Raw genomic sequence first — 13,730 nt, 5'->3', positions numbered from 1 at the left:
CAGCTGGTGGGGGGGGGGGCTGGCTGTGGGCAGCTGTGTTCTCAACAAGGCTCATGGCATCTGTCCCTGAGCTGATACTGCTGACCCCCAACCCCCTGAGCTCCTGGGATCTGTCTCACTCACTCCTGGTCGCAAATGCTCTTTCCAGATATGCCAGAGCCACAAACCCTGCGAAATTGACCCCGTGAAGCTGAAAGATGGCGAAAACCTTGAAAACAACATGGTAAGGGGCTCCGGCTCGTTCACCAACACTTTCCAGAGCCAGCCGCCTGTCTTGAGGCTCTGTCAGGTGGGGCAGGGCATGCTTTGCAAGGGCACGAACAGGAGCCTGAGGCAGACGCTGACTTCACCTGCTGTGAGGGGACCAGTCCCGGGCGACGATTGGCCACCATCTGTCTTTGCTCTTGAGTTCCTTCCTGCCATGAGCACCACTCTGTGGCCTGCCCCTCAGCTCCTGCTCCTTCCCTTCCTGGGATAGCCAGGAGCCCTCCCCCTGCCCCGCCCTCTGCACGCCCCCATGGGGTGGCCTCGCCAGCCTCAGTCTCCCCAGCCCTCAACAAACACAGGTCTCAAACCTACCACCCAGGCTGTTCCCAGAGCTGTTTCTTAAAACATCAAAACTCCCGAATTTTGACATTTCACCCTAAATGTTCCAGTTTTTTTTTTTATGATTTCTCCATCCAGATCAGGCGATGTCTTTGTCGTGCCTTAAAAAAAAAAAAAGATGGTTCTCACCTTCAGGAACTTACACTTCAGTGAATTTGACTGTGTTTAGTTAATGAGGTCAGGCACGGAGGAGGGGACATGGTGTGGCTTTCCCCACACCCCAGAACCCCTATTATTTGCACTATATGAATTACTATAACTAGTCAGTACATATTTTAGGAGGGTTTTTTTAAAAACCATGATGGGAATTGTATCTTTTGCTGCCACGGCTCCCCGAGGCTGCTCTGGGCTGGTCCCTGACCTCTGGACGTGCTCCCTCCCCATGTGGTTGAGGTGCTCCATGCAGCCTGGGAGAGAGTCGGGTCCACATGAGCACTGTTGGGGTGTCCCACCCACATCTCATTGCAGGAGAACCTGCGGCAGTATGTCGACCGCATCTTCAACGTCATCACCAAGTCGGGGGTGAGCTGCCCGACGGTCATGTGTGACATTTTCTTTTCCCTCCGAGAGGCGGCTGCCAAGCGCTTCCAGGGTGAGTGCTCCGGATACGCTCAGCCAGCAGGAAACACCTACAGCCCCTCCCTAGGTGGCTCCCTTCCTCTGCACCAGACGCCTCAAAGCACAGAAGGGGCGTCTCAGAGCCCCATAAAGAGGCCAGAGCTCAGGTGTCAGCATGCATCCCTTTCCATGCATGTCTGCGGGCAGAGCGCCCTAGTCCCCGTCTGCGCCTGTCCCTGGGTGAGCTAGGGCTCCGGCCCCACACCAGGCAGTAGGCCGAGTTTCGTCCAGTGGAACAGTGTCTACTTACCTGGGTCTGGTTTATGCAGTCAGGAAGCCGCCCATCCGGGTCCTCTGGCAGTTTCCTACTTCAGTCCACTGTGTCGCCACTTGGTGCTCTGTGCCACCTAACTCTGCCTGGCTATATTTCTAAGAAAGACAGGATGAATTGGGACTGGAAGGGTTCCAGGGATGAGCCCCCTCTTTATGCTGATTCCTTGGGGAGGCGCCCAGAGCTGCCATGGCATCCAGCCCTGTGGGAGGGGTCACGTTAACCAAGGACCTGGGTACAGGGCACTCACCAGCTCAGACCACTTGGTACCTGGCCCCTGCCTGATCCAGTGAGCACATCCCTAAGTCGCTTCCTCCATCCCTGGGAGCCCATGAATCAGCCCAGACGTGACCTGCTGCCTTGGGAACCGCTGAAACCTCAGTCTCCGTGCAGAGCAGTTCCTGTGCCCAGACAGAAGGTCCCCAGGTGAACCCAGCCCCTTCCCTCCACCTGCTGGGGCAGCTCAGCTTCCATAGCTGAGCCCGGCCAGGACCTCCTGCTCTCAGAGCTCGGGCTCCTTCTAGGGCCAAAAAGGAACCCCGTGTCTGGGACGGGCAGTTACCAAGCACACCAAGCCTCTGATCCTCTTTGGGACAAGATGGAAGGAAGTAAATAAATAATGAACAGACCATATCCTCCCATCCCCGATGTGAGTGACCCGCCCAATAATGAGCCGTCTCCCTGTAAGGCCACTAGGGCCCGGTGAGCGGGTCGTGTCTGTTACAGCCCAACTGCCAGACGGTGTTATTAATAACAGTGAGGGGGAGAGAGGGGGGGAGAAACAGAGATAGAGAGGGAGAGAGACAGGGAAGGAGAGAGGCAGTGGGTCCAGGAGAGCCGCGGGCCAGCACCTCTGCCTCGGGGGGCCCTGGGTGGAGCAGGGGCTCTGGGGTGCAGCCCCTCGCCCCGGTCCACTTCTGTAGGAAGCCCGTTGAGTTGGCTCTCTGTGCCCTGGCTGCAGATGACCTGGACGTGAGGTACACGGCGGTGAGCAGCTTCATTTTCCTGAGGTTCTTCGCGCCTGCCATCCTGTCCCCCAACCTCTTCCAGCTCACGCCTCACCACACGGTAAGTGAGCCCCAGCCCTGCAAGCTGGGACCCAGCCCTCCTGTACCAGCAGGTGACGGTGGCCCAGGCCAGACTCGTTGCCAGGCCTATGGAGGTGGAGAAACAACGGTTCCATGGCGGTGGGGTTGTGAACATGCCACACGCCCTTGCCTCCTTCATCGACAAGGACTTTAGCGACTTTCCTAGGTTATGTCAGTTCAAACATGGATGCTGTGACCAGGTTTTAACTGCTGACTGCTGTTACGTTCTCCTCTCCCCATGGGAAAAATTGGGTATTTATCATCTTGTGTATATGCAGTCATTTATTCAGTCAAGCACCAGATGATAATTGAGCACCCGTATGTGCCAGGTTCTGGGCTTTCCCAGAGCTGATGTCAGTGATGCATCAGCAAAGGAAGTGCCAGGTGTGGGCAGTGTTTGGTGGAAAGTCCAGGGTGACGGGCCCATTCCTGGTTCTGTTGGTTCTAAATTAAACTTACAACCATGTGAAGGTAAGAGAGGTGACCTGGGAGTCACAGAACAGGGCATGGTAACGGGACAGGGATGCCGCTACGTTCAAGATGCTCCCGACTAAGTGATATCCAGCAGCTCTTTTCACACGTGGCCATTGGGGAGCCATCCATGCTTTGTGGAAGTGCCGGGGTCTGGGTCTGGAGAGCCTGCATTTCTAGCAACTCCCAGACCACGCAGAGTAGAAGGGTCCAGGTGAACTTCTCCGAATCCAGTGTTTGTGTGTTTACGGTTCACTCACAGACAACATGCAGCTTATAGGGATGCCACTCATTTTGCTGGCTGTGCAATGCTGGGCTCAACCACAAGCATTTCTGTAAAACCGAAGCGAAACTCGCCTTTCTCTCTCCCGTCTGGCAGGACCCACAGACGTCTAGGACGCTGACGCTTATCTCAAAGACTATTCAGACTCTTGGCAGCTTATCCAAGTCAAAGTCTGTAAGTGATGTCTTTTAATCATCTTCTTTGTAACAAAAGAGTGTGTGTTTAGTGCATTTATAAGGATAAAGAACAATAGAACCTGCCAGGCATCTTCCCGCACCAGCTTAGGAGGTAGAATTCCAGCCCTAGCCAAGCGCCTCTGCACTGCGGGCTGTGAAACGTGGCTTTCTGAGGGGAAATCAGGATGGCAGGCGGTACGTTACTGTCCCCTGCGGGACGGCGGCAGGCGCACTCCTGTGTATGGGTTCAGAGACCGAGTCTCCTCAGCGCAGCTTTGGGGCCAATGCTTGGCTCTCTCTGAATCTGAGTGAAGCAAAAGGTGCGCCGATCGCTTCCCTCCATCACCAACCCAGTTTCCGTTGGCTGGAAGTTCAGATAAACAGGCGCCTGCCAGTCAGGGTCTGCGCAAAACCCACCTCATGTTCACATCCAGAAAGAGCAGAGTGACCTCCCTATGAAAGCAATGCTAACTGGGCTGGGGCATGGGGATGGTCGTTTACAGGCCCTTCTGAGTTACTGCGCTTTGCCCCGACGCATGTCCGTGCCCCTCGGTCACAGGCGAGGCTCCATCCCAGCGACCATGCCTGGGTACAGCATAAACTTCATAGACCTGGAACCCAGATGTCAGTGAACACACGTCGAAGGGGGTTGAGCCATATAGTTAGCTCTTAAAACACCACTTAAGTGGAATTCGTCTCTTGTGAACGTTTTAGCGTGCTTCTGTGATTTCAGGTCTGATTTAAGTACCTGGATTAGCTTCCAGAGCAGTACCTACCTCCCCTCCCTCCCCCACCCCAGCGGTCCTAGCATCTTCCCTCCATTTAGTTACCGTAACAGGCTTGCTGCAGTCTCTGCCGCTAGAGTCTTTAGAGTTGGGCCATGAGCCAGGAGACCTGTAGGCCTTTGTTAAGTGACCTGCTTCATTTCAGGCCAGCTTTAAGGAATCCTACATGGCTGCATTTTACGAATTCTTCAATGAGCAGAAATATGCTGATGCTGTAAAAAATGTGAGTACCAACATCAACGAACATAGACTTACCCCACCCTTATTTTATGTTGTTTCTAAGAAACAGAGTTGCTTTTAAAAAATATTGAGTTTAAATTTGAGTAACATAAAAGCGACCGTTTGCCATTTGAAACGTTTCAGACTGGTCCATTCGCGGTATCGTGTGCCCATGCTCACCACAGGGGCTGTAAACGACTCCTACACCCACCACTCTTCTTTGGAATCTGATGGGGGGGGGCCCTCATCATAGAATTTTACATCTAAATTCTCTCTCTACGTGACTGAGCATTATACCTTCATAGACTCTTTCCTCCTTTTGTTCCACAAACGCCCATGCCCTGCCCACATAGAATTTTACATCTAAATTCTCTCTCTACGTGACTAAATTCTCTCTCTACGTACCTTCATAGACGCTTTCCTCCTTTTGTTCCACAAATGCCCATGCCCTGCCCGGCCCCAGCCACCTGCCCCTGGTGCCGGCGAATCACAGAGCCCCGGGACCCCAGGCCCTGAGTTAAGGACAGCGTGCTTGGGGGAAACTCTCCCAGATCCGAAGCAGTTATACGTATTTACTGCTCAGAAATCATGAAAGCCATAACCTAGAAGGGGAGGAAGGAGAGGAGCAGGGGGCAGCCGCCAGTTGATGGAAGGAATCCAGACAGGCCGGGGGACAGTTGAATTGATCAGGGAGCCCCAGCCCGAGCAAGACCACAAGGGGATGAAGATGGCCAGGGAGGGGAGCCTGCAGTGCTTCAAACTCCAGGAGAGATGCATGCCCCGGTCACCTGTGGAAAGGCAGGTAGACCTCCAGGTGTTACCTGAAGTCCAGTGAGACCTGCCCGGGAGGAGCCAGCAGGAAGTCCAGGTGGGGGCTGAAAGCTTCTTAGCCACAGTGGAGACCAGCACGGTGTCCCCACGATCTCCAAGAAGGGCCCCCTGCCCTGGCACCTGCCCCTCAGGTTCTCTCTCTCCTGGTGTCAGAAGGGGACACAGCATCCGTGACATCATTTATACGTAAGAATGAGTGTGTTCAGGCACGCCATTTCCCCTGGTAATGATCCGGTTTCTTTCCCACTTCAGTTCTTAGATCTGATCTCCTCCTCTGGGAGAAGGGACCCCAAGAGCGTGGAGCAGCCCATCCTGCTCAAGGAAGGGTAAGGCTGGCGGAGCCACGGCAGCGAGAGAACTGCAGGCGGCAGGCGCTCCCCGTCTGTCTCAGCCGGGAAGTGGGGCAGATCTGCCCCCGGGGCTGGGGGTCTCCCCAGTCAGAGGCAGCACAGACCCTTTGGGGCCACTTTGAAACTCCCCAGCCCAGGGCAGGTCTAAACGTGGTGGTGGTTACTCTCATTTCTCCATGCCTGTTCTCTGCTGAATTTGCAGTGGAGAAATGCCCGTCCCGGGAGGAAAGGGGAATGAGAGCCTGAATGACCCCTGACTAGTCGGGGGTTCATGCACAGTTGGCTCATGCACACCTGAGTTCCAGGCCTTACCTTCCCCTCCCAAGCCCCTCATTCCTGAAGTGTCCTCCTGTGGGGAGACTAAAGCATCGCACCTAAGCAGGTGCCCCCCCAACCCCACAGCTTTGCTCCCCAGAGCACACTTTTGTGTCTCTGAGGCTGCTGCCAGGCGTGCTCTCTGGAAGCATCTTGCCAATATTTCAGTGTGGGAGGTGGGGAGGGGTAGCTGCTTTGCTGGAGGGCTAAGCCCTCACCAACTTGTAATTTACAGTTATCACCAGCAGGGGGGGCTAAACTTCACTAAAGTAGAGACATTGGCCTTTTGATTTTTTAAATCTATCACTTGGAAATATGTTTAGATTCTTTCACAGGGGTCACCTAAGACCATCGGAAAACACGCAGGGCTTGGGCGGGGCGGGCTCAACAGGGCGGGCGGAGGGAGCCGTTATGGTGCCCTCAGTCCTGTTCCCAGAGGCTCTGCTTCTCAGAACCCCCGGAACCGCTGCAAACCTCGGAGGGAAAGCTGCCTTCCAACTGATGCCAGACACTCCCGCTTCTCCCGTTTGGGTCCGAGTCCCCAGCGATTCGCCCGTATCTGGAGCTCAGAGTCTGAGACTCCCCCCTGACCGAAAACGACAACCGCGCTCTCAGCCACCAGCCCGCTTTGCGCGCGCACCTCCGCACCTGAGTATTTTCCACACTGCGCCTCCTCTGAGCCTCGGTGTGCTGTTATTTTTCCTTCTAGTTGAAGAGTCTCTCCTCAGCCAGCCTTCCTGCGGTTCTGGGTGATGTCCGTTCCGTCTTTTAGTTGTATTTTTGAAGTGGTTGTTTGTGGCAGCAGTCTGCGGTGTTTACCTATGCCGCCATCTTGGTCTCTCTCTCCCCTTCTTTTCACATACCTTTATTCCGAGGGACCAGGGCCTTGTCTAAGTCCCAGTTGGGGTTACCCTCTGCTTTTCTGGAGTGAAACTGAAAGCAGAGAAGGTGTGCTCCCCAACGTGGGCAGTTTCTGTAAACAGGAGAGCAGGGGCGACATCCACGGGGGCGGCCCGGTGGGGAGCGGGAGGGGCGCAGGCGGGCACCATGCCGCCAGGTGTAGGAATCAGGGTCTCACGGGTCTTATTCCACTTTGGCTGTGTTCTCCTGGATCTGAAATGGCTCCGGTTTAGGTCAGGGAATGGTGAGAAAGTAGTCTCTCCCCATAATAACGTGGGGACATGGCTCCTGGAGACAGTCCTGGGTGCTGCTGGGAGCTGAGGCTCTGTTGTTCTGTGGACACAGAGGTCCCATTTCCAGGCCTCCTCTGACCACTGCCCCTCCGCCCCCTGTGCCTGTGGCCTGTCAGTTCCTTAGCCTTCTCACCTAAAGAGGGGAGACCTAACCCTCCTAACCCAGCACGACCTCTGGGCCTGCACTCATTAACCCCTCTCGCCGCAGGAGACCAGCCCCTCTACAGCATTCCCATCGAGAACATTCTGGCCGTGGAGAAACTGGAGGAGGAGTCCTTCAAGATGAAGAACGTGAGTGCAGCCCTTGCAGGCGCTCCTCCGGGCATCGCTCTCCTCTCCCACTCACGCCCGCCGCCCCGGCCTCTCCTCTCGGGGCCCTGCCTGGGTGTCTACAAGGCGCTGTGTGGCTTTGCGTCTGACCTGGGAGCCCCGCAGCCTGGCTGGCCCTGCCTGTCGGCTGAGGCAGGAGAACCTGTGGGACGATGGCCTCCCTGGTGTCCCCGGGGGTCCAAGGACCCTCTGTTAAAGGACGCCAGGGGCAGGCTCTGGGACCGTGTGGAATTTCTTTGAAATGTTTTATTTTGATCTAGTTTGAACTTCCAGAAAAGTAAGACTAGAACACGGACTTCCCATGTCCCCTAACCCAGAGTCACTGGTTTTGTCCCATTTGCTGAGCATATTCCTTCATTCTCCCTCCTCCTCTCTCTATGGAGGATGTACATATTTTTTTCCTGCACCATGTAAATACTTCCGTGTATTTCCTAAACACAAGGACATTTATACAATCGCATACAGTAGCCAAGCCAGGACGCCCAAGCTGATGCACTAGCACCACTAGCCCACAGTCTGTATTTAAATTCTGCCAGTTGTCCCAGTAACATTCTTTATAGCTGTTGTTCCCCCCCACCCCCCGCCCCCAGGCTGGCACGCAGTCCAGAGCCACATGGTCTGTTGTTTCTCTGGCGTCTCCTTAATCTGGAACATTCCTCGGTCCTTACCCCTGTTTTGTGGCCGTGGCATTTTTGAGGCATGCAGGCCAGTTTTTGTGGACATCCCTCGGTTTGGGTGTGTCAGGTGGTCGCTGGGCATGGTCGGGTCATGGGTTCCGTCGGGAATCCCGGAGGCCCTGGTCGCTGGTGCGTCCTCTCAGGGGGCTGGGCTCATAGTGAGTGAGTGGCCGTGGGAGACACACTGGGCTGTCAGTGTCCTGCTTCTCCTCAAGTCCTCCCCTCCGCGAAGACTCTCTGACTGTCATTCCCTCGCTGCTTCTCATTGGCTCTCGACTGTGCACGGCTCTTCCTTCTCCCCCAGGGAGGCTGGCACTCATTAGTTGGGACTGTAAGGACTCCCAGGGCCCCATTTTATTCAGGGGCTGGGGTCCCGTTGCCCCGGGAGGAGGACCTGCTTGCACAGCACCCCGGCCCATTGCTCGCTGCCTCTGCATCCAGCGGCATTTCCTCGCTCAGCCGGCTCTGCGACAGACGCCAGGCTCATGGCGCACAGCACGGGACCTCAGGCCAGGCTCTGCTCCCGGAGCTGCCAGGGAGCTGACCCGTCCTCCTCCCTCTCCTGTGTCTGCCCACCTCGCTCATTGGCACAACTCAACGCTCGGGTATTCAGTAGGTGCCTAAGGCCGCACTGGGTCTGTGGGGAACATGGGAGTCTGTTTTGCTGGGCCAGGGCTGAGTAGTCACACGGTGCTTACACTTCTGCTGGGTCTGAGGTCAGCTCCCAGCCTGCTGCACAGGTGAAGGGGTGGCTCCACCCTGCATGCTCTGGATGCTCAGACAGCAGCTCCTGCTCCCTGCTCTGTTTTCTTTTCTTTATTTTTTTTAAAATCCTCACCGGAGGGTATGTTTTTATTGATTTTAGAGAAGAAGGGAGAGGGGGAGAGAGAAACATCGATGTGAGAGAGAAACATAGATCGGTTGCCTCCCGATGCGCCCCGACCAGGGATCGAACCCGAAACCTGGGTATGTATGCTGACTGGGAATTGAACCCATGACCTCTCAGTGTTTGGGACAATGTTCCAACCACACTAACCACACCGGTCAGGGCCTGCCCAGTTCCTGGTCCTTCCCCAGGACTATTTGAGGCCACTTATTGGGCGAGCAGATGGCCCGTGGCAGACGTGGGTTCTTCCCTGGACCTGGGGATGTTCACACTATCGCACCTGCTCCGTGAGCTGGAAGGCCCGCCTCCTCTGCAGGCAGCTCCCTGGAGCGTGTCTGGGCCTCGCCCTCTCCGAGATGGGGGCTGGCAACGCCCGCCCTCCGCCAGAGGCATTCCCAGACATCCACCAAGGACACGAGTGTGGAAACGTCCTGGAAGCAGCTGGGAGCTGTTTCGTTCGTCAGGCCCTGAATTTAGGTTTAGAATAATTCCCCAATTTTAGCATTGTTTATTCATCAGCCTGCTTTTTCCTCTTGCCTTCCTCACAGCCAGCTTCCCAGGGCGCTACCTACTAGGCTCACGTCCTGTTCCATCTGAGAGATTTTTTGAAGGTTTGCTGTGTTCCGAGCCCTGTTGCAGGGGCCAGTCCGTGAGGACAGTTAGGACAAAATGCCTCCTTCTAGCGGCCGTCCTTCCACTGCGGACTGGAGCCGTGCCCAGATGCGCGCGTCTGAGGCCTGGGCAGTGGTGCGTGTGTGCCAGGCTGGATGGGGCACTTGGTCTCTGGCAATGAGCCCCGACTAGTCACTCAGGAACGTGGACTCACAACTCCCTCTCCCAGATCCACCGGCTTCTGCTCCTTCCTCCTCCCGGTGCTCACCACCAGCCCTTGGGGGAGGCCACTGTCACCCTTCTGTGGCACCCTGACTCCTGGCCTCCCCTCACACCCTCTGACAAGTCCCGTGTGACAGCCTCCCAGGGCTCGGCCTGCCCACCTCCCCCGTAACCCCCTTCTGTGTGCAGCTGGCCTGCTCCTGATGCTCAGAACCTGGCGCCTATTGTCCCTGCTGCCCGGGACACTGTCCATCCCTGCCCTCCCCACTCAGTTTAACCCTTAACCTGCTGCTCTCTGGAGGAGTGTTTATTCTGAGCATTTACACTGACCTCCCGCTGGGCTGCCCTCACTCAGCCCCTGCATCTTGTGTTCATTTTCTCCTGCCGGCTGGAAGCTCACGAGGGCAAAAACTCTCTGCCCACACTGTGTCCCAGGACCGAGGGCAGTTTGTTGAGTGAATAATAAATAGGAAAGGAGTGACGGCTCTGAGAAGGCAACACCTGCCTGAATGAGGAAGAAGAGTCCCCAGGCCTTTCGGATGGAGGCAGAGCTGGGAGGAGGACGGGAGGGTGGGCAGCATGAACTCTGATGTGCCTTGCAGGGAATGTGCCTTGTTAAGGCCCCAGTCAGCTTTGGGAGGCCCCATGGGCGAGACAAGTGGTGCTGCTCCTGCCTTTCGAATGGAGACCCCTGACCCCCAGGAAGGAAGTGCCTTGGCCAGGCTGACCATGGCTCCTGCTGCGCCTGCCTCCCCCAGGGCAGCGGCTTCAGCTCTGTTTTCAAGTTCAAGGGCAGCAGAAAGCCCTTTGCACCCACGGCAGCCACTGGACTTGTCTGCCTCTGGGTCAGTTTCAGACCCTCTCGCTGCAGCCCCTGGGTGTGTAGGCATTGACGATCATGACCCGTGGTCCTTGCTGGGCGGCCCCCGAGCCCACTCTCCATCTCCCCAGATGTTCCAGGTCATCCAGCCGGAGCGGGCGCTGTACATCCAGGCCAACAACTGCGTGGAGGCCAAGGCCTGGATCGACATCCTCACCAAAGTGAGCCAGTGCAACCAGAAGCGCCTCACCGTCTACCACCCCTCCGCCTACCTCAACGGCCACTGGCTGTGCTGCAGGGCCTCTTCCGACACGGCCCCCGGCTGCTCCCCGTGCACCGGGTAGGTCTGCGGGTTTCCAGCCCCCAGCCGCCCGGGGTAGCCCAGCACAGTTACCCGGTTTATGCACCCTTCAGGGAAGTTTCGTCAAGGGGTCAAGTTGGGGCTAAGATGCAGTCCCCACCCACTCAGCCAACTGCACACCCGCAGGCTGAGCCTCCACCCAGGGAGCCCCTGCAGACTGTGTAGCCTGGCAGGAGCTCCGGGCCTGCCTGGGTTCTCCTGCCCCTGCCGGGGGTGCGTGCCATCCTTGCAGAGCGGGTGGCAATGAGGAGGGGGCTCCAGGCAGAGAGGGGTCCCCCAGGGGCAGGCTTTTCTGCCTGTTTCTTCTAAGACCCTGCGAGCGCTCTGCCCTCCTGATGCACCCCCTTCGATTTCTCCAGTCGACACTCCCCACCTTTGGGAACCAAGACAGCCCCTCGTTTCCAGCCCCTCCATTAGCTGGGCCGCCTGACGGTCTTGAGAGGCTCCTCTCTGCCATCCTGGAGGGAGGCCTGGTGACTCACACTGGCCTGTCCCTGTGCCCCATGTGACTTGTGAGAAAAGTGCCAACTGCTGTTTGTTGTGGTTGTGACGCAGCCCCCCAAAGCTCTCAGAGGCGGAAACAGGACATGCAGCTTCACAGGCAAAGAAGCTAAGACTCAGGATAAGGGCTAAGTTCCTGCTGTGCAGGAGTCTGTGCCCCAGCCCTCGCCTGTCTCCCCAGAGAGGCTGGGTGCTGTGTCTGGGTGCTGCTGTACCCTCAGGCAGGAGCAGGCGCCCACCGGGGCCTCGGGAAGGAGAGGGGACCCGCTTGTCCCTACCTGGGGCAGCCAACCGACCCTTCAGGGCACACAGCCCAAGTGCATATTTTTATTCTGGGTCCTTTCATGGCAAAATAAGTCTGCCTTGTTTGCTTGCTATCCTGGCAGATGGTCACTGCTCAGTGCTGGTGAATTATTTCACACATCACACACAAATGCCCGTCGGGGATGAGTCCAGTGTTGGATCACTCTGTCATCTTCAGTGGTCTTTTAAAAAGTCAATGCCATGATTAACAGCCCTGTGCTCTCCGTTCTCACTGTGCTCGAGCAGCGGCCTCCCAGCAAACATCCAACTGGACATCGACGGGGACCGAGAGACAGAGCGCATCTACTCCCTGTTCAACCTGTACATGAGCAAACTGGAGAAGATGCAAGGTGAGGACGGGGTCAGCCTCTCACGCGGGGGACGCCTGGCCCAGGCGACACGTGGGACGCTCTGCAGAGTGACTTGGGGAAGTGCAGGCAGACCTCGTCTTGTTGTGCTTCACTGTATTATGATTCCCAGGGGCTGTGTTTTCATCAACATCAGGGAAGGCCCTCCACCAGCAGAAAGATCACCACTCGCTGAAGGCACACGTGACAGTTAGCATGTTTTAGTCATAAAATAATTTTAATTAAGGTTTGCACATTGATTTTTCTAGACATAATGTTATTGCACACATAGTAGACCACAGTGTAGTGAAATGACCTTTGTATGCACTGGGAAACCAAACAATTAGCGTGACTTTATTGCAATATCCACTTTATGGTGGTCTGGAGGCGAACCCACAATCTCTCCCAGACATGCCTGCGAGCCCCTCTGAGCCTCCCTGGCCTGCGTCTGGTGCTGTCGTTGGCACCTTCTGCAGGTTAGGCATCTGCTTGGGAGACAGGTTAGTGCCTGGGACCGTGGATGGTCAGCACCTGTCCCGTCGTCTGGCGCTGTGTCCTGTTCCCGGCTACTTTGTGAAAGCGTGTCAGTGGCCTTGCTGAAACCAACATGCACACACTCTAGGCATTTCCCTAAGTCTGGGTTTTATAAACCCTTTTAAAGAGGAAGTAGTGTGCTTACCATGATCTGTTCTAGTTGATGTTGGTTTTGTTTTCTCCTTCCTGGGCTTAGCTCATAATCTATTTACTAATCCATTCAAGAATTTTGCATCTGATAGGTGTGTGGCTTACAGCTCCTCTTTCTTTGTGGTCTCGGCAGTTAAGCCCCTCAACCCCCCTTAGTGCTGGATGTCCTCAGGGCCTGGCCTCTCCCAGGTCCTCCCAGCGCTCCCCGCACAGACCACACTCCGTGGTGCCTGGGATGGAGTTCTTCCAGGACTTAGAGGCCTCGATGCAGAGCCAGCTTTGGCTTCTGCTCTGAGACACACGGGGCAAGTCACTCACCAGGCAAGTCGATCACCGGGCAAGCCCTGACTTCCTCTCCTGCGAAATGGGGCAGCACCGCCACCAGCCCGTTGGCTTAATTCGAGGACTGAGGGGAACAAACTCCGTGAGGCAGTGAGCACAGCACCTGGAGCTGAGGAGGGCTGGGGCCGGGTGCCTGTGTGCTTCTCCCGTCACCAGCATCCGTCCTGCTGGCCTTTGGTGACTCTCCTCCGCATCTGAGCCCAGACACCTGTCCTGGCAATGAGGACCACCTTCTGTTTCTGCTTCTTTAACCAGCTTCACAGACGTTTGCTTACTCAGGTCTTAGCTCTCTTGACCTGTCCATGTGGCAGTGACGGTCCTTTGCACCTATCCCTCCCTCTGTCGTTACGAGCCGCCACAGCTCCCACTCCCACTGGGGGCTCAGGAGACTCGGGGGGCACCGGTTAACTGAGGCTCTGGCGCTTAAGTAACTTGCCCA

The 13,730-nt window shown here is 56.3% G+C and overlaps 1 protein-coding gene across 1 annotated transcript in view; it reads left to right on the top strand.

The window, feature by feature from the left end:
• Positions 1 to 13,730, top strand: part of RASA3 (RAS p21 protein activator 3) — a gene marked incomplete at its 5' end in the record, with an annotated part of 194,043 nt that overhangs the window by 177,343 nt on the left and 2,970 nt on the right. Inside the window, 9 exon segments of the mRNA XM_005877689.2 lie at positions 149 to 223; positions 1,075 to 1,198; positions 2,457 to 2,563; positions 3,434 to 3,511; positions 4,444 to 4,521; positions 5,601 to 5,708; positions 7,348 to 7,497; positions 10,885 to 11,093; positions 12,165 to 12,268. Coding sequence (XP_005877751.2) covers positions 149 to 223; positions 1,075 to 1,198; positions 2,457 to 2,563; positions 3,434 to 3,511; positions 4,444 to 4,521; positions 5,601 to 5,708; positions 7,348 to 7,497; positions 10,885 to 11,093; positions 12,165 to 12,268 — 1,033 coding nt within the window.

Source organism: Myotis brandtii, unplaced genomic scaffold (genome assembly GCF_000412655.1).
Source record: "Myotis brandtii unplaced genomic scaffold, ASM41265v1 scaffold528, whole genome shotgun sequence".
NCBI lineage: Eukaryota > Metazoa > Chordata > Mammalia > Chiroptera > Vespertilionidae > Myotis > Myotis brandtii.
Note: the sequence above shows the minus strand (reverse complement) of the source record. Positions and strands in the feature narration are given on the sequence as shown.